This window comes from Typopeltis vanoorti, chromosome 3 (assembly GCF_054136105.1).
Source record: "Typopeltis vanoorti isolate ZY-2024b chromosome 3, IOZ_Tvanoo_1.0, whole genome shotgun sequence".
NCBI lineage: Eukaryota > Metazoa > Arthropoda > Arachnida > Uropygi > Thelyphonidae > Typopeltis > Typopeltis vanoorti.
In genome coordinates, this window is record NC_143551.1 from 143,898,901 (window position 1) to 143,920,756 (window position 21,856).

General features: G+C 36.2%; 1 protein-coding gene across 1 annotated transcript in view; it reads left to right on the forward strand.

The window, feature by feature from the left end:
- LOC150108627 (uncharacterized) overlaps positions 1-21,856 on the forward strand; it is a 327,730-nt gene that overhangs the window by 165,251 nt on the left and 140,623 nt on the right. The window contains exon 6 of the mRNA XM_090390495.1: positions 18,481-18,589. Coding sequence (XP_090246621.1) covers positions 18,481-18,589 — 109 coding nt within the window. The remainder of the gene's footprint in view (positions 1-18,480; positions 18,590-21,856) is intronic.

Consider the following 21,856-nt stretch of genomic DNA (forward strand, 5'->3'; position numbering starts at 1 on the left):
ACTTGATTAATATAATTTTGCGTTGCTGAAATGAAGCCTTTGGGCTCTTTATTTTAGTAAATACTTTATGCACCAACCAAGAGTTTTTGCTCTCTTAAGGTTTCTTCTGGAATTTTGCTCCCGGTGAGGGGAGCTTAGATTTTGGGGGTTTGCCTTGAGACAGCATTTTGAGTCTCCAGGGAAAGTGCTTTCCAGCGTGGTTCGTGTGGGGCCTTGTCGGCGGGTGATTTTTCCTCATGATCAGAAAATTTGGCATAAATATTTTTGCCATAGGAAAATTTGCTGCAAATATTTTTTCCGTAAGACATTTTGCATTAATTTTTGTAAATAATCACTAGATGATAAAGGGTATTATAAAATCATTAAAAAGGCAAATCTTTATTAAGGTAAATGTCAGTAATACATAACATAATGAAATCATTTAAAATTGTGCAAATTAAAAGAGCTGCTGTGTAAATAATTAACTTTTTGCTGTGGATCGTCAATTCAATAGATCCATCAGTAACATTGCTCATTGGAAAAAAATTCAAATGCTGTGAAGCATTTCATTTTTGTGTTGAATTCAGCATCTGCTGGATAGCGTAACTTCAAACCAATGGCAATAATTTTGCAATAAAAATTTTGTGCCGTATGAAATGAAAAAACCTGTTATAGTTGTTGATGTAAATATGTTAGAATATTGTTGATATACGTTGATAGTTGATTTCTTGAAGTCAACCATTAATGTTTTGGGATCTAATGATGAATGTAAGCCCTTTAAGGCACTGAATAATCTGCTGTAAGTTAATTCTGATTTGCCAGGAAGCAAAGCAAAAAGCCACCATGGAATCCTTAGGGGTCTCATGCAAAAAAACACAATCATTATCTGATGCCTATATGATCAACAGCTACAACATGCTGGCCCGGACATTGCCCGGATCAACAAGGTCCGCGATACCAATCAAGCATTCAGGGGTTGGATCGAAAAGTGGGATACCGAATGGAAACAGAAACTGAAACTAACAAAACTATTATCAGTAGGAACATGGAATGTACAGACACTTTCGATGGCAGGAAAACTAGAATTACTTCACAAGGAAATGAAGAGATATCAGTGTGATGTACCAGGACTGGCAGAGTTGCTATGGACATCAGCAGGAAAGATAAATAGATGCAAAGTCATATGGTCATGACATGACACCAAGCATGAAGCAGGAGTTGGTTTCCTTCTTAACAAAAAAGCTAGAAATGCACTCTCAGGGGCTAAAAACCAATCAATGAATGAATCACAGCAGCAAGATTTCAAGCAAAACCATTTAATATATCAATAGTCCAGATGTATGCACCCACATCTGACAGCACAGATGAGGATATTGACTTAATTTACAAAGATCTGACAGAGACAATAGAAACAATACCAAAGCAAGATGTACTAATTATTGAATTAGTACATCTTGCTGTCAGATTATATAATGATGGTTGGAAAAGAGTCATGGGAAAATATGATTTTGGAGAAAGAAATTAACTAGGTGAAAAAATGTTAGAATTTTCTATGGACCATGATATGATGATCTGTAATGCAAGATTCCTGCAAAAGAATGTAGAAAATGGATGTGGCGATCAAATAATGGGGAACACCAAGAACATGATTGATATGATTAAAGAAGATGGATAACATCAGTATTCCAGTGTCGAACTTTTCAAGAGGTGGATATAGACTCAGATCAAAATTTAGTGATTGCAAACATCAAGTTGAAATTAAAAAAGAAAATATAAACCCCCATCATCAGAAACGAAGAAAGCAAGAATAAGTGAAGCAGAAATAGGAAGAAGTACAGAACAATGTTAGAGGAGAAACTTAAAAGTGTGGACAAAGAAAAAAATTCAAATCTAAGAGTGAAAGGAGTAATGAAGGCGATAGAAGATACAGTTAAAGAAACAGTACCAGAAGAAGAAATGGATTAGACAAGAAACACTGAAGTTAGTACAGGAGAAAAGAATGTTGAAGATACATCAGAACAAATAGAGGAGCAATATAGAAGAAAGTGTAACAAGATCAAAAAAAAGCAGTCAGTCGGATAAGGTGAAATGGTTAGAAGCCCAATGCAATAATATAGAACAGTACTATGGAGAGCATAAAACTAGGGAGGTGTACAAAATTATTAGAACCATTACTAGAAGGTGGCAGCCAAAACAGACCATAGTTGAAGACGAAAAAGGCAAAGTATTGATGAATAAAGGTAAAATTGTGCAGCGATGGACAAGATACTTCAGTGAGTTATATGAAAAAAAAGCTAGATTTAAACAGCATTGGGAAGCTAACTGAAGAATTGAAGCAGATATCACCACAGGTAATGAGTATGATATGGAATCGCGCGATTGGTATCACGGACCTTGTTGATCACGGCGACGTCCGAGCCGGCATGTTGTTGCCTATGATCATATAGGCATCAGATAACAATCTTGTTTTTCCTTTACAGTCAGAGCACCGACACTCATATCACCATCCCTCCTCCTTTATCCAGGCTTGAGACTGGCACGAGACCCCTAAGGATTCCATGGCGGCTTTTTGCATTGCTTCCTGGGCAAATCAGAATTAACTTATAGCAGATTATTCAGTACCTTAAAGGGCTTACGTTCATCATTAGATCCCAAAATATTAATGGTTGACTTCGAGAACGCAACTATGAACTCTTTTTCTAACTTATTTACATCAACAACTATAACAGGTTGTTTATTTCATATGGCACAAAATCTTTATCACAAAATTGTTGCCGTTGGTTTGAAGTTACGCTATTAAACAGATGCTGAATTCAACACGAAAATTAAATGCTTCACAGCATTAGCATTTTTTCCAATGAGCAATGTTACTGATGGATTTTTTGAATTGACGATTCGCAGCAATAAAGAATTAATTATTTACGCAGCAGCTCTTTTAATTTGCACAATTTTTAAATGATTTCATTATATTATGTAACACTGACATTTACCTTAATAAAGATTTGCCTTTTTAATGATTTTATAATACCCTTTATCTTGCATATCTTTTGTTATGATAAGAATTACCAGTTAGAAATGCTCATGATTTCTAACTGCTGTTTTTAACTTTCTGATCCAAAAATTAATGCAGAATGTCTTATGCCGAAAATATTTAGGATTTGAAATTGGAAGTGATCACTATTTAGTCTTGAGCAGGATGAAATTGAATTTCATATGAAAAGAATAACATGTAAGAAAGTTTTAAAGTGAATAAAAGTTGAGCAGCTCTCAGATGTGAACTGTAGACTAAAATACACAAATATTATTGAAGAAAAAATGAAAGAGTTTGAGAACAGGAACCAAACCTTGGAGATTCAGTGGCAAGCCTTGAAGAAAACCCTGATTGATTCAGCCAGAGAGGCATATGGTGAGGTTGTCTGCAAATATAAAAAAATCAGAACTCCATGGTGGACACAGGAAGTTAGAGGCAGTGAAGGAAAAGAAGAAAGCATACAAAAAGTTCTTGGCAAATAAATCGACTTGTGCTCTTAGAGAATACAGAGACAAATGTAAGAAAGCTAAACACTTTGTAAAACTAGCTAAAGAAAAGTCATGGGAGGACTTTGGCAAGAACATAGAAAATAAATGTCAAGAAGGTGGCAAAATATTCTGGAGGTTGTTGAAGAAGCTTAGAAATGGAGGATAGAGTGCTGTAAAAGGAGTTAGAGATGATAAAGGTGACATGAAAACGAGAGGAAAAGATATCCTTGAAGTATGGAGTAATTATTTTGAAAAATTGCTAAATGAAACAAACAGTGATAGCACATTGGTAAAAAGCACTCAACAGGCATACAGTCAGGAATACATATCCATACTTGAAGTAGAAAAAGCCATCAAATGCTTAAAATGTGGAAAGGCAGCAGAAGTAGATGATATTCGACCAGAAATGCTGAAGTATGGTGGTATAAAAGTCTTACAGTGGCTGCACTGATTAGTTCAGATGGCCTGGACAGAGGGGCAAATACCCGATGATTGGAGTAGAGCTGCCATTGTACCTACATATAAAAAGGGAAATAAAACTGAATGTGAGAATTACAGAGGTATTTCCCTACTGAGTGTTCCTGGTAAGATTTATGCCAATATACTTGAGAAACGGTTGAGAAGAATTGTGTAAGAAAAGCTTGGTGAAGAACAAGCTGGATTCAGGCCAAATAAAAGCTGTCAGGATCAAATCTTCACTTTACGACAAATAGTGGAGAAATCATGGGAATATAACAAAGATCTGTATTTAAGTTTTGTCGATCTGGAAAAGGCATATGACAAGGTGCCAAGAGAGAAGCTGTTCAATACGCTACAGTTAGGGCTTCTGTAATTGGAATGCCAGCTTTCTGTCGGGGCGCATACTGTGTGCAGTGGTGGATGGTTCCTTATGGTGTCAGTGGGGCATTATATCAAGCAATACTTAGTCTTTGTTCGAGTTGTAAGTCAGCAGTTAGAATCGAAGGAAGTACAGGAAGATGGTTTAATGTTAAATCTGGTGTGAGACAAGGATGTACATTATCCTCTCTGTTATTCATTATCTATATGGATCACATTATGAAGAAAAGTGGTATTAAACATGATATCAAAATTGGAGATCTTAATATCAGCTCTTTGCTTTATGCGGACAATGTTATACTTCTAAATAAATCCGCTACAAGTCTGCAAGATTCCCTGACTAAATTGAATCATTGTTGTAATAGATATGGTATGAAGGTCAGCAGTAAAAATGAAAAAAAAAAAAAAAAAGGCAGAATTGTTGAAAATGTCAACTGCGTTGTGAGCAGAGAACCTGTGGAACAAGTAAAACATTTCAGCTACTTAGGCACGATTTTTAGTGAAGATGGTAAATTAAATATGGAAATAGATAACAGAATCAACAAAGCTGGTATGGTAGGATGTCAATTGAATAAATTCAAAAATGAATAAGAGAGAAATTAGTCAGAACACTAAATTAGCTTAATACAAGACAGTGTTCAGACCAATTTTAACTTATGGATCTGAGAACTGGGTCAGAAGTAAAACACTTAACCAAAGACTAGAGACCCCAGATATGAGAGTCCCGAGAGGTGAACAGATGACATCAATGGAAATATCATATTAAAAACGAGGATATTAGGAAAGAACTTGGTATTGTCAGCCAAGAATGCATTAGCAGAGCTAATCTCAGGTGGTATGGTCAGTTAAACAGAATGGGTGAGGAAAGATTAGCAAAACAAGTGTTCTCTGTCAGGTTGGCAGGAAAATGACCCAGAGGAAGACCAAGATTTAGGTGGATTGATATGGTACAATGTGCCTTAGACGATAGAAATATAAGATCTGATAATATTGGAGTCTTGACAAGTTACACACTGATTTGGAGGAAAATTGTAAATAGGAAGTTAGTAATGATGTAAATTTTTCATGTAGTACTATCATATTATGTACACCCCCTTGAGGGTACATGGCAAGAATTTGATGATGATGATGAAATCTTTAATCTCTTTCACCACGAACTTCCACAGTTAGGTACTGACAACAACACTTTGGTTCATTACTTATAGAAGTTCCTACAGGAGGGATCTTGCTTGGAGAGTTACATATGGTCGCCTTCCATTTAATACCATCAAATGGAGGTACCCTGACATTTGTGATCCAATCTGTGACATCTGTTACTGATTTGAAACAGTAGAACATGCATTCTACAGCTGCCCTCTTGTCATCTGTATTTGGAACAAATTATGCAATGTGTTGGGCATTACTTACGACAAAATGGGTTATTTTTTTGCAGTGCCCACCCCTATTAGCAATCTGAAAAGAATTTTGATTTTTATAATTAATGAATTAAAATACCATTTATGGAAGGTTAGAAAGAAACATGGATTTGAAAACCAGCAGTATGACATCCAAATTCTTTATAATATTGTATTGTGGAAATTTTATTGTTCAGTCAGATGATTTTTGTATTTAGAAAGAAGCATTCTGGGAGATATCAAATTTTTGACTAGATGGTGTAGACCACCCACATTATGTGATATTTACCAGGAGAGGATAAAATTCTGTCTACTTTTGCTATGAAAGGTTTTTAAATTGGTTCCATCCTCTTAATTCAGTGTGGTCTTATAGTCAAGGCAGTTAACTCAAATAAGGCTAACCACCTGAGTATCAGTCATCTTTGCCCTTTAGTTTCAATTGGTCTTTTGGTTGTTCATCTATGTGAGATTGGTGAAAAACGGAAACTGATAGCCTTTGGGTATATGATGATATAAAAGAGCTGCGGCCTTTTCTCTATCTATCTCCCTCTTCTTTCTCTAATACTATTATGCTCTCTTGCATCCCTAAACTACTCTAGGCCTATGATTGAGCACCTCTTTACTCTTTTCACCTCAATAAAGGCTTAAACTGGTCTGGGTAGTGGTCCTTCCCATAATGCATAACATTATACACATCTAAAAGGATGTGTGCTTTGTATTATGGGATACTAAGGCAACTGATGTCAAGTCATTAGCTTCTATATACAAGTAGCCCAGTCATGAAGTTACAACATATGAAAACTTTGTTTGCTTACACTTAGATGAAGGATATAACCAAAAATATAATTTCTTGGCATCTTTAATTTATAGAGTAGTTATTTTGTTTAGGTAACAATTATTAAAAAAGCAGTGCTGTGTGAATTGTTAGTAATGCAGGCATCTGCATATTAATATATTTGACTATATGTGGCGAAGTTGGGAATGTCATTTATGTATATGTTGAACAGAGTGAGTAATAATATTCCTCCCTGAGGGACTCTGTTGTATCTGAATACCCTGGCTATGATTTGTCTATTTTTATTACATGTTCTGTCTGAGAGATTCCTAATTCCTAGACCAGGTATGTAGTACATCTTATTCTGTTCAGTATAATTTGATCAATAGTATTTCATGATGAAGTGTATGAAAAGCTTTAGTTAGGCCAAGAAGTATAAGGATAGTAACTTTTTAATCAAGTGGGTCTAGATTTGTTTGTCTGGTTCATTGTCTTCTGATAACACGGGTTGGACTTTTCATATCTGGGAAACCTTGCTTTATGTGATAATGCATTTCTGCAAGTAGTTGTGTAGTCTTGTATGTTACCTTTTTTTTTTTTTTAATTTTTTTTTTAAATTTACAGATGACTGGTAGATTAGTTATAGGTCTGTAGTTCTAAATGTCATTTTTTCCCTTGTTTATAATGGATGAAATTATCACCTTTTTTTTTTTTTTTTTTATTATGATAATATGTCAGGTACTGTGAGACAGTAATAAATTTTTCAAAAGATATGGCAGAATATAATATGGTAGTCCCTTGATTTACACTAGGATTAATAAGTTCATGGAGATGCCAGTGTATATCACATCAATGTAAATGAAACCCAAATTGTAATGTATTTCAATGATATGCATTCCAAGCATATGAAAAGTGACTCTTTCATACATAATACAAATAGTGTATTATGTATAAAATCTAACAAGCTCTTTAAATGTATAGTAATGTGTATGCATTAAAATCACATTCATCTGTCTCACTTACCTGTATAATATACAGTGAATTGGTAAGCATTACCAACAAGAGGAAGGTCCATGTAGATCATCAGAATCAACTAGATCACCTTTTATCTTTGGATCAGTAATATGTTTTTATAGACCATAAAATAGGCTCTTCTTGTTCTTACTGCTGTTCCTAAGTCAGCTTTGTAGCCAAATCTTCCAGCTCCTCAGTTGTGTGAGGTTGATAGTGGCTCCAAGAACTCAGGCTCAGCATTGTCAAGCCCCCCCCCTCTCTCTCTCTCTCTCTCTCGAGCAGTTGCAGTAATTTTTTGCAATCTCTAGCACTTTCTCAAGTACACAATCAGATCATGCTTTTCACCACACTTGATGTGACCATCTTCCAAACACATCAATGTAGTTGATGCCCTTTAGGTTATTGTAGAACTTCCAATATTCTTTGACAGAGATGTTGAAGTTTTTCATTTTCTGTAACATCTCCCTAAATGTCTGCTGAAGGTAATAGGCTTTGAAATTTCACATCCACTACCATCCTTATTCTCCAGTGTTTGGTGGATGTCCTAGGAGGTTGCCCAACAACAGTGCCTTCATAGGATAATTATTTTTCTTACAGTAATGACATACTGTTGCAAAAATGATCTGCATACTAGTCTGAAGACATCTTGCATCACTCAAGCACTTCTATATGTAGTCCATATGATTGGTAAATTTGCTTAAACAAACACCTTCATCACCTGAAGACTTAAACAGTCCTTTGTTGGTTTAAATCCAGAAACATGTTTCTCTTCATAGGAGATGAAAGTTCTTGTTAGTGTTGTTGGTCATTTGGTTCAACTACTATTGGAATGGCAGCAACTAATCATGTAGAAATATTTGTGAGATGGTGATTATTATTATTTTATTTATTTTATTTTTTTTAACCTCCATGGAGTCGACAGGCTCATTGTGGGAGGCCCACTCAACCAGCAACATCTATCAAAACAAGCTTTCAAGTTATTTACGCTACCTGCATTCACAATGCACTCCGACAATGCATTTCACTCACCAACACTTCTCCATGCAAAAATCTACTCCTCACATCCTTCTTCACATTCTTATGCAACTTCAATCTTAACATCCACTCTTTATATAATTCCTTCTGTATTAATCTGATAAAATCTCTTAATTAACTTGAAGGTCTCTATCATATCTCCTCTTTTCCACCTATCCATCATTCCCTCACCATATTCCCTCAAATGCTCTTCATAACCAACACTCCAAAGTCCTGATATCACTTTGGATCCTTTCTAGTGTTTCCACATCAAAATGAAAATCAGGTGACCAGATCTGAGTGCAGTAATCCATATGTGGTCTGACCAGTCCCTTATATAGTCATCACCACTTCATAGCAGCGACACCACTTCATATTCTACCATCCCAAGATCTGGAATCTCATCCACTTCCTGAAATACAGTTCCTCCAGTACTGTACGTAGCCTTATATCTCTGTATCCCAAAGTGTAACACCTTGCATTTATTGATATCAAACTGCAACTGCACTCACTCATTTGTCCAAGCTAAAAGTCTATTAAAATCTTCCTGTAGAAAATTAACATTAGTCGGCAAAAATTTTGAAGATCTCCAGTCAATCAACATGAAATAAAATTAAATAAGTTAAACAGGGGACCCAAGAATAGAACCCTGAGGCATGCCACTAGTTACCTTCCTTTTCTGAGATGCTGCTCCATCATCATACACAACTTGCAGGTATCTTTCAGAGAGGCAATCTACAATCCATGTAACTAATACACTATCTATTCCTAACCTGTGCAGCTTGTGCACTAACTTATCATGTGGTAATCTATCAAACCTGCTTGCAAAGTCCAAGAATATCACTGTGTATGATGCTCCCTTATCCAACACATTCATCACTTTATCATAAAATATAAGCAGATTGCTGAAACAACACCTGCCGTTCACAAACCCATGCTGACCTTCATAGAGAATCTTATGTCCATCAACCCAGTCCTGGTATTCTATTTCTCACAAATTTTTCCAACACTTGTGGAGAGCATGATTTGAGAACAGAATTAGTTTGCTTTCTTTCCACTCCTTAGGAACCTTCCCCACTGCAGTACTTTCATTAAATAACCAGGTCAAGGACATGGCTAACTCTTGCATATTCTTTAAAAATACATGGCGATATGTCATCCATTCCCACAGCCTTATTAACATCTAACCCATGCAACACTTGATGCACCTGATTCTTTTTCCTATAATTCTCCTAATCCTTACCTCACTTCTACATGTTGCACAAGTGTTCGTTAAATAATTCCACTATATCATTTGCTATGGTTACTCTGCTACCATAACTATCCACCAGCATCAACCTGCCATAAATATTTTTCCTTTTGCTTGCCAAATAGCAGAAAAATTCCATTGCATTAGCTTTGACCTGACTGGTCAATCTCCTCTCATATTCTACTTTTTCTTTTTTAACCATGCTTGTCTCTTTTCTGTAATGAAAAGTGACATCTGTTCACTGCAAACTGTCTTGTGCATCATAACTTCTTTTGTAACATGGCTTACTTGCTTGATTTCACTGTTCATCCATTTTACACTACACCTGCTCTGTTTATTCACTTAACTCTTGGTATGCAATTATGCATTGCTTGTGTTAGATACTGCCTTATCATTTCCCACACACACACACACACACACACTCTCAACATCTTTTCTGCACAATTCATCAACCCAGTGTATTGATGCTGGTTGACTACAGAGCTTCTCATAATCATCTACCTTATAGTTCCGTATATAAATCTTCTTGATAACAACTTTTTCCTTTTTGACTACTTTCCCAACCAATACGTCATAATCACTTTTACCAACAGGTGCAGCATTTATACCTTATTCGCAACAACAGCCTATAAGGATATCACCAAAGCTAACATCGATGAACTTTGTGTTGCTTTCATCACATACTGCTTTAGATAGTTATCCTGCAGAAACTCAGCAAATTCACTCTCCTTGTTGCCATACACTATCTCTTCTTTCCAATCCACATTTGTATAATTAAAATCTCCCATTAGAATCATCTTCCTTTTACTTGTCCAATTAATTTGTCTAAACATTTCATAATCAGTACTCTTCACATTCCCTGGCCTATAACAACATCCTATTCTATTGATCTCAACTTCACATGTACTACTATTTTCCCCTTCCACTCTTGAAGGACACAATTGCTCTACTACCATTATCTAATGCATAACAATACTCCCCCCACCTCCTCTCTTCATCTTCCTATTCTTTCAGAAAATTCTTTATCATATGATTTCAAATCCTAACAGTATATCATTCTCAGTCAACCATGTTTCACTTATGCCAATTATCTATGGGCATATTGATTCGATCAAAGGAATAAATAATACTATTTATTTAAGCTTATATATTTCAGTTTGAATATTAGAGGTCATCATTGGCTACAATAGTTAATTACAAAGTATAACACAAACAATGGATTGACTTGAAAAAGTAAGAGCCATGTGATTCTATACATAAAACAACACAATGTTATAACTGAGTAAATATTGCAATATTGATAATTCATTAGCCATTTAAAAAAATAAATTAATTATTGATGTGTAATTAAAATAAGATTTTCCCATATTTTAGATAGTGAGAGTCAGTCATTCTAATTTAAGTTCAGATGGTGAAGTAAGGTCTCAGCGTTTTCTTTAACCAAGCATTCAGATATGTACTGACATCAATGAAGTAAGTGTGTTCAGACCATAAGATGTTTTGCTCTATAACTATTCCATGCTGTGCCAAGTGAGATTTTTCAGATTTACTGTTGCTAATGTAAGATTGGTGTTCTTGCATTCTCTTTTCTACAGAGCATATGTAGAAACTTGATAAACACTATGGAGATCTAGAGAAAACCATTTATCTTTGGAAGATGGAAACCATGCTGATAATTTATTGATAGGAAGAAAAGTAGTCACTAAATTGTATTTCTTAAGAATTCTGGAAATGGGTTCTGAGATGCCTTAAATGTAAGGAATTGGAATTTGGCATGCTGTTGCCTGGTCCTTTCTGAGAAGCCATTGAGTTTCATATGTTGTTTGATGTTTAAGAGTTCCTTGCTGTCACAGTTGAGGTGAAGAACAAATAGTGTGAGCACGTCACAATAAAGTTTTATAATTCCAGTCTTCTGTGATGGATGGTGAGCTGATTGCTGTGAATGTAGCATCCAATGAAAGTAGGCCTTCGATATTGAATTAATGCAAGTAATTAATTAACCTGATGGTGAACAAAGGAATGTAATATATAAAAAGGACAATTTGTTGACTTTTCCATTTCCATAGTAAATTTAATTTGTGAATGTATATTGTTTATATTAGATAATAAAAAAAAAATAAAAGTAGGTAATGTGTCTTCATTATGGAGCTGGATAGCAAAAGCGTCTATATAATGAACCCAGAATGAAGGCTTGAGGATGTATGGATGAGAAAACGGTGTCTTCTGAATGTTCTAAATAAAAGTTAGCTAGTTCAGGGGAGAGTGGACTTTCCTTCAACTTGAGTGTAAAACTTATTCTGACAAATAAAATATCTGGAGTGCACAACAAAATCGAATAATTATTAAAGTTCCTTGTGGCTGTCATCGTTCTTACTTTAGACAAACTGGACACTATAGAAAAGAGAATACTAGAACACCAATCTTACGTTAGCAAAAGTAAAGCTGAAAAATCTGACTTGGCACAGCATAGAATAGATAAGATACAGATCACAACATCCTGTGGTCTGAAACATACTTCATCAATGTCAGTATAAATTTGAACTCTTGTTTAAAGAAAATGCTGAGGCCTTACTTCACCATCTGAATTTAAATTGGAACGATTGCATCTTTTTCTCTCTCTCTCTCTCTCTCTCTCTGAGATATGGGAAAGTCTTATTTTAATCACACATTTTGTTTTTTAAAATAGCTAATGAATTATCAATATTGCAATATTTTCTCAGTTATATCATTGTGTTGCTTTATGTATAACATCATGCAGCTTTTACTTTTTCAAAGCAATCCATCGTTCGTGTTCTACTTTCTAATTTACTATTGTTTCCACAAATGATGGCCTGTAATATTCAGGCTGAAACATATAGCATTACATATCCCTTCTGTTTTTTCATGTTAATCGAAGACATCTCTCATGGCCCAGATATCTCTTTAACAACGATTATAGTACACTAAGATCATTTGTCTCTGCTGACTCAAATGATTGCTGAAATATTTTTACTGCTTCAAAAATGAACGTGTTGGCAACTGCCTTTGGATATCCATGGAAAATCACATCATTCAAGAAGTAAGGGGATGAAGAAGATAGTTTCACTCTTCTTCATTCGACTCATGCAGAAGATATTGCTCCAGAAAGAGTAAAGCTAATGCTGGAACTGTGTATTCATTCCCAGCCAAAAAAATCAGCATGTCATATTTTGACATCTGTCAGTATAATATTGAACTAAAATGTTGATCAAATGGATTAAAATGATAATTTTGAATTATTGCACATATCCTAGATACAGTTGCAAATGGCTTAGTACATGAAAAAAAAAAAGCATTCAAGTTATTTACAGCTATCTATTATCCGAACTTTAAATGAACTAGCCTCATTTACCCAATCCTTCAATGGGTATCGACTGATTTCTAGTATTTGCACCTTCTGTGGTTTGTTAATTGAGAGATTGCTTTATTTATTCATTAAATCACTGTGTGTACTCATCTCCTGTCCCACCTCCTCCAAAAGTTGCGAGCCTCTAAGTTTCTTGAGATAACCTCTGCTGTAGTCATCATTACATGGCTACTGTTTACTTCAGATCGTCCTCCCCTTGTATTTCAGAATGCAGATGGCATATTTCTCATCATGTTGTTGATAACATATTAAGAAATATATAATCTGTGACTTTCCTGAAAAGGGATACTTTATCTGCCCATTTGTTTGATTTATTTTCACAGTTTATTATTATTATTATTGTTCCGGGAAACTCCAAGGACAGACTCATCGAGGGAGGCCCTAACATCATGTCAAGAACAACTATTCAACATTCACACAGTATCTATCATACCTTGCCTTGAACTCATTCACGGTCATAGCACCCACAACAGACTCTGGAAGCTTATTTCACTCATTTACCACTCTCCAAGTAAAGAACCTAGCTCTAACACCCTTGTCAACCACGCTCTTGCCCAGCTTCCATGCATGGCCCCTAGTGCTCCCACCACCAGTCATATTTTCAAAAATATCTTCTGGATCAATCTTATAAAAACCCTTCAGTAATTTGAATGTCTCAATCATATCACCCCCCCTTCGCCTATCGACCAATTTCTGCAACCCACAAATCTTCAACCTATTCTCATAAGGTTCATTCCACAGACCTGCTATCATCTAGGTCACTCGTCTCTGGACCCTCTCCACTTCCTCCCCATCACGAAGAAACCCTGGTGCCCATAGCTGGGCACAGTAGTCCAGATGGGGTCTTATCAAGGCTCGATACAGAGGAACAACAACTTGTTCGTCTCTGCATGTTAAAGTATTTTTCAGAAGCCAAGTGATTTGGTGAGCTGTTTTAGTTACTTTTGCAATGTGCCCCCTAAACTTCAACTCCCTATCCATCAACACTCCCAAATCCCTGGCCTCATCAATCTCCTGGAGTATGGTTCCACCAATGCGATATACTGCTGCTATTCTTTTCACCCCAAAGTGCATAACCTTACACTTTGCCACATTAAATTGACATCCATTTTTCCTAGCCCAGTCCTCCAAACTATCCAAATCATCCTGTGCACTCACAATTGCTCTACCCAACTTTGCATCATCAGCAAACAAGTGAACACTTCCTCTTAGATCCTTTCCAATATCATCGATGAACAAATTGAAAAGCAGTGGTCCAAGAACAGAGCCCTGTGGCATTCCACTAGTCACAAGACGTCTTTTAGACTCCACTCCTGAATAAACCACTCTTTGATATCTCTCCTTCAACCACCCTCCTATCCATCTCACCAACCCTATATCTATACCCATCTGCTCCAGTTTACTGATTAGGGTTCCATGTGGTATCCTGTCAAAGGCCTTGGCAAGGTCCAGTAGTATCACTGTAAACCCATTACCCGTATCCAGTTCAGCCGTCACTGTGTTATAAAACGTGAGCAAGTTACTGAGGCATGATCTACCCTTCACAAAACCATGTTGTCCCCCATACAATATCCCATTTTCATCTATCCAATCCTGTATTCTTTTCTTGACTAATTTCTCTAAGACCTTGACAATGATTCCTGATATGCTAATCGGTCGGTAATTTACAACAGCGGTCTTGGAACCACCTTTATGCAGTGGAACTATTTTCCCCCTCTTTCCACCCGCTCGGGACTAACCCAGACCCGAGACTCAAATTAAACAAAATGGTCAAGGGTACTGACAATTCTTTAGCTGCTTCTCGTACAACACGAGCTGGTATACCATCCAATCCCACAGATGTATTGACATTGAGGTTATGCAATAGACTACTTACCTCCACTTCATTAACCACAATTCCCGTATAATCTACTGGTTTATTCGTTTCTGCAATGTCACCACCTGGAAGATATACTTTTGCAAAGTGCTCACTCAGTAACTCGACTATCTCAACTGATTCAGTTACCTCCCTACCATCGGCATTCTTTAAAATCAATCTGCCATGTACATTTTTCCTTTTACTTGCTACATATCTAAAAAACTGTTTAGGATTCTCTTTAGCCTGCATGGCCAATGTTCTTTCGTAATCCTTTTTTGCTTTTCTTACCACACTCGTCACCCTTCTGGCCTGCGCTTTATACCGTTCATGTGCCTGCCGGTCACCCTTCTCCTTAAATTCCCTCCATAGTTGTTTCTTTTTTTGCAGCTCAAGCTTAATGGTGTTATTCATCCATTTAACCCCTGCTTGATTTATTATTCGGACTCTAGGTATACAGTCAGCCATTGCTTCATGCAAGCACTTCTTAACTACCTCCCATGCACTATCAACTTCTAGTCCTTGCAGTTGTACATGCCATGGCACTGAACCAATCAAACTCCTAAGCTTGTCATACTTTCTAGCCCGATAATTCCACATGTACCCTGTCTTAATTGAAAATTCTACACCTTTAGCCACCTCCCAAGTTAAGACCCTATGATCACTCTCACCGATTGGTGGCAATGTGGTCATATTTGTTACAGCCAAATCCTCAGATGTAATTACTAGGTCAAGCACTCTCTGACCCCTAGTATTTTCCATTACATGCTGTCGCAGATGGTTATCCCTTTATAACCGCATAAAATCCAGTTCCTTCCTCCCGTGTGTCCTCTCCTCACTCCAATCAATGCGACCATAGTTGAAATCTCCCATAATAATTACCCTCCTTCCACCCATTTCTTCTATTTGCTTGTGCATACTGTCACCACCATCTTTTCCATCACCTGGTCTATAGCAGCACCCAATTGTATATTTAGTTCTGCTAGCCTCAATCTCACACCAAATGGCCTCAAATGTTCTCTTTTCTCTATCCTGCAATTCAACAATACTCCTCCCCCCATTTTATTCTCTCTGTCATTCCTGAACACACTATACCCATCACATTCAATCCCACTAGTTATATCATCTACAGTCAGCCATGTTTCACTAATACCTATAACCTGTGGTCTGGAAGTGCCAACCATGGCCAAAAACTCTTCCTTCTTGTTCCTAATACTCCTAGTATTAGTGTACATAAATTTAAGACCCCCATTAGCCCCAACCCTACCTTGATGCCTTATATTAACTATCCCACTCAGATTTGTTGTCCTTATTTGCTCTGGCATATTATATTCATTCTTACATTCAACTGCCTCCATAAGGACTGTATATCAACTCCCCCCCCCCCTTAACAAATCTAGTTTCCCTGAATTTGCACATCCACTACATTCAGCAACACTTTCTCAAGTCTTCTTACACCGTAACCATTCAAATGCAAGCCATCCATCTTATATAGATCCTTTCGCCCATCAAACTCACTCCACACATCCACAAATTCCACACCACTTGTCATATATAACCCACGCATAAAGTCATTCGCAATTATGGCCCTCCTTTTAAACATTTCACTGTCATACCGTGGCAAAAGACTAATCATTCTAACTCTCTCACTCTTTTCTTTTGCTACCTCAAACAATTCATTCAGGTCTTCTATCATTTCCATTTTATCTCCTTTCAAATCATTCGTACCTGCCACAACAATCATTTCTTTCACCCTTTCCTTTTGCTTTCTAATAGACTCAGTTACGTCCTTTATGGTCGCACCAGGTTGGTACGCTTTTGTCAAATCCTCTACTAACACACCTCGTACTAACGAGTCTCCATACAGCACTCTATCCTTCATTTTGTTCATGTTCACATTCATACGTCTATTTTTCCTGTCATACCTTTTATTATTGGTTGGTTCATTCAGTCTACTTTTGTTCATGCACTCTAGCTGCTGTTTTGCTCTTTCTATCGCACTATTCAACAATGCGATCTCACTCAATGCATCTATCCCATCTTTTTTATTCTCTGAGAAACCATTTATACTATCATTCACACTTTCTACATTCACACTCTCACAATTTTCATGTACAACCTTGCTGTTTCTTGTCATATCCCTATTTCCTTCATTCTGAAGGTTGACAAAAATATCACACTCACGATCCGAAATACACTTCAATTCCTCATTCTCCCTACATTTTCTACACACATTCAATCCTTTATTATCATCTAACCACACTCTGACCGTACTCTGCAAAGCATACATTTCACAGCTAGTACACGGACTCATTTCTTTTATGCTACCGTTCTTTGATAACGATGGCGAACCATCATTACTGGCCGCCATTTTCCTTCCCACAGGTGCCATACTTATTTGCAACGTGTTTTGTCAAATTATACGTTATAACACACCAAAAACAGACGCACTGAAATACGCAAGGCAAACAAAACAAAACTACACAATATTAAGTAATTTGTATCGATAACTGAAAATTATACTTATCTTATCTGGAGCTTGCACGAATACTACACATTACGAATTCATCTAGCGGTGACTTCCCAACATAGATTATGTTATAAAACACTTTAGTAACACTAACCACGCTAATAAAGCTCCAATAATATACCAAAATTACACACTTAAGTCCATTAAATTGAATCCAAAACATCAATAAATCAACAAAAAACACAAATCTCTCAGGAGCTCTCCGATAGCACGTCCGTTCACCAGCTAGCCTCGACACCCAAATTATGGACAGATTACTGTTCAACATGACCTTGACAGAAATAGAGATTAAAGAGACTTTCATCCTGCTGTTTTGTTTTTGTAGGAATCGCAGCATTTGTAGAGGAGAGCAGCAGAAATGGAAGCATGATACTTGTTCCGTTCTTTGCACATAAGAAAAATAGTTTGGCCAACAACTTTCTTTTATATATATATATATATATATATATATATATTCTTATATAAATATAAACTTAATCAGGATTTGTGCAAAAGGTGATTTTCATGAATAAGGACAGTGAGGAATCAGTTTAAAAATCTGACAAAAATGAAAATTATATCAGTGGCTAAAATCTTTTTCCTCCTCATATTATGCAGTATGGTATAAATATGCTGCTTCATTAAAGTACTGTCTTTCTCAAGCAGTTTAGATACTACTGTATATATTAATTGTGTTTGGTATTATTTGATTTGTGTATCGCACCACATAAAGGAATGAAGTGTATCCATTAGGTCATTGTCATTTCTAAAGTTAGCTATTACTTTCATAATGAAACATTCATATTTCCTAAGTACTTTTAGTAACACATAGGAAGTAAGAGGAATTAATTATTTATATCATATAAATGAAATATAATTTTTGAAAATTAAGCACTATATACATTCTTTTGCATATCATCTTTGGTTATTTATTTTTTACCTCCTCACAGAAATTGGCAACTGCATTCAGTTATCAACATTAGATGTGCATCATAATGAACTGGTAGACATTCCAGATACAATCGGTAATCTTAAAAATTTGTCAAGACTTGGATTACGGTAAGGAATTTGATTTAATAATGAAAGGTTGCTTTGTTTAAAGATTGTCTTTCTGAATAAAGAGGAATGCCTTATTTCAGAGTTTATATAATATATGCAGAGAGGTAGAATAACTTATATCACATCAGTGCTGGGGGTGGGATGGGGTGCACATGAAGGTTTGGAAAGAAGAAAACTGGTAACATTTTCCTTGAAGAGGTGGAAGTTTTAGCGGTTGGAATGCACTTCACTAGGAAGATTGTTCCCAAGGATAGAGGTAGATGGAATAAATGAATTGGATTTCTGCTCAGGATGTGGACTGGTTATTACTAACACAATGTTCCAACATGAAAATGTGCACAAATTCACATGGAGAGAAGAGGCAAGGAATAAGAAAAGTCTCATTGACTATGTTATTGTTGATAGTGATGTTTTCCCACTGGTACAAGACACCAGAATGTACAGAGGATTTGTAATTGGAAGTGATCACTATTAAGTCTTGAGCAGGATAAAATTGAATTTCATATTGAAAAGAACATGTAAGAAAGTTTTAAAGCGAATAAAAGTTGAGCAGCTCTCAGATGTGAACTGTAGACTAAAATACACAAAGATTATTGAAAAAAAAATTAAAGAGTTTGAGAACAGGAACCAAACCTTGGAGATTCAGTGGCAAGCCTTTAAGGAAAGCCTGATTGATTCAGCCAGAGAGGCGTGTGGTGAGGGTGTGTGCAAGGATATAAAAATCAGAACTCCTTGGTGGACACAGGAAATTAAAGAGGCAGTGAAGGAAAAGAAGAATGCATATCAAAAGTTCCTGGCAAATAAGTCAACTTGTACTCTTAGAGAATACAGAGAGAAATGTAAGAAAGCTAAACACTATATAAAACTAGCTAAACAAAAGTCATGGGAAGACTTTGGTAAGAACATAGAAAATAAATGTCAAGAAGGTGGCAGAATATTCTAGAGGCTGTTGAAAAAGCTCAGAAATGGAGGAAAGAGTATTGTAAAAGGAATTAGAGATGATCAAGAATTAGACATGAAAACTGGAGAAAAAGATATCCTTGATGTATGAAGTAATTACTTCGAAAAACTGCTAAATGAAACAATCAGTGACAGCACAGTAGTATAAAACATTCAACAGGCATGCAACAGGAATACATATCCATACTTGAAGTAGAAAAAAGCCTGAAATGTGGAAAGGCAGCTGGAGTAGATAATATTCGACCAGAAATGCTCAAGTATGGAGGAATAAAAGTCTTACAGTGGCTACACTGCATAGTTCAGAAAGCCTGGAGAGGGACAAATTCCAGATGATTGGAGTAGTGTTATATTTTATAGTCATTGTCTGCACCATTGTAAAATTTTTCTTACCTGTTGTTTTGTATGTTAAATTCAACCGTGCCTTTAGTAATGTTATACATGCTGTGCTCCCAGCACCCTATGTCTTTGCTAACTCTATGCTACTTTACTCTTAATTTAACTTTAATCTGCTTAACATAGATCTCACTGTTAATCCTACTTAATCTTATTCCCTGTTCCCACTGCTAGTAAACAGACCTTAAGTTATCAGCCTATATACGATATACAGGTTACCAATTCTTGCACTAATCAATCAGAAAAATTTGTTTGATTAATGACTGTGCCATTCTAATTAAATTTTATGAAGTTAGAGAATTAAGGTAAGGAACACAGGCAAGATCATAGTTATTACACGTATTTTCCTATAGCAAGTCGTGGCGATTCTCAATGTATAGTGCCAGCAGGTTCGCTAGTTTTTTAGATTGTGCATTGGCAATTGATCATGAAAGGTAGTTAAACAAAACATTTTATTTTAAGCTAGTAAGATACAACATACTACTACAATACATACATCAAAAGGAAAAAAGAACTCTCTCAGCCTATTCAAGTTCACATTAGGTACAACAAACAATTGAGTGACTTTACATATGACAATTACATAATCCATCACAATGCTACCCTATCTATTATAAGCATGTAGTTATTCCCTAATTTACATCTTAATTCCTTCCATTATATATACAAATTTACAATCAATTTACCCTTTCGTAACCATGACTCATTATTTAACATTTCACTAACAAATACCTGTAAGCACCCTCATTACACACACTAATTTCAATTATACCTTCTCAAAACATTAACAAAATGTGCTTATTTACAGGCCTTTTACATGCACTGTTCAGTCAATTGCACGAAACCTCAGTTACGTCTTCATCATAGGTTACGATCATTGCTTGGATGATGTGGCGGTTCTCGTTCTGGGAATTGCCGGACAAGGTCGGAGTGATTCTTTCATCAGTACTGCTGCTGCGATTTTCCATCAGTACTGCTGCTGCGATTTTCCATTAGTAACTGGAAAGGAAGTGCCGAAGTCTCCGTTATGACTGCCGGTAGTAGCATGTCCATACATTCAAACAGGAGCTCCATTTGATAACAGCCTCATCTCCACACACCTGGAACTCTGTCCTCCGGCAAGGGGAAAAAAAACTGAGAGCCAAAAAATCGAGAACCCTGCTGGTCTGTCTCAGTCCTCTTTTATATCTTTTCTAATCCTTTGTTACTACGTTATAGTTTCCAGGATCACCCGGCAGCATGGTGACAACACTTCGGCTCCCTCCACTTGCATGTCTCTATTGTAGGTGCATATTTTTATGTTCACAAGACTTTGCAAATGTTTTAGCTTAGTCATCATTCAAATTTCTGTTAATCCCCTCTTTTCTGTTTTACATACAACTTAATGGAAATTATTTTATGCATTTAACAGAAAAATTTATTACATAAATTCTATTTTATATATGTTTGGAAACCAATGTAAAATCGAAATCGATGAGTTAATGAATGTAACGAATCGTGAGAGATTTTACAGTAAAGTTCTCATAGTACTCATATATAAAAAGGGAAATAAAACTGAATGTGAGAATTATAGAGGTATTTCTCTACTGAGAGTTCCTGGTAAGATTTATGCAAGTATGCTTGAGAAACAGTTGAGAATGATTGTGGAAGAGAAGTTTGGGAAAGAAGAAGCTGGATTCAGGCCAAATAGAGCCTGTCAGGATAAGATTTTCACTTTACGACAAATAGTTGAGAAATCATGGAAATATAAAAAAGTTCTGTATTTAACTTTTGCAGATCTGGAAAAGGCATATGAAAAGGTGCCAAGACAGAAGCTATTCAAAACGCTACAGTTGTATAGTATCAATGGGGCATTATATCAAGCAATACTTCACGGACGAATTCTCCATGCTTGCTATGCCTGCTGCACAAGCT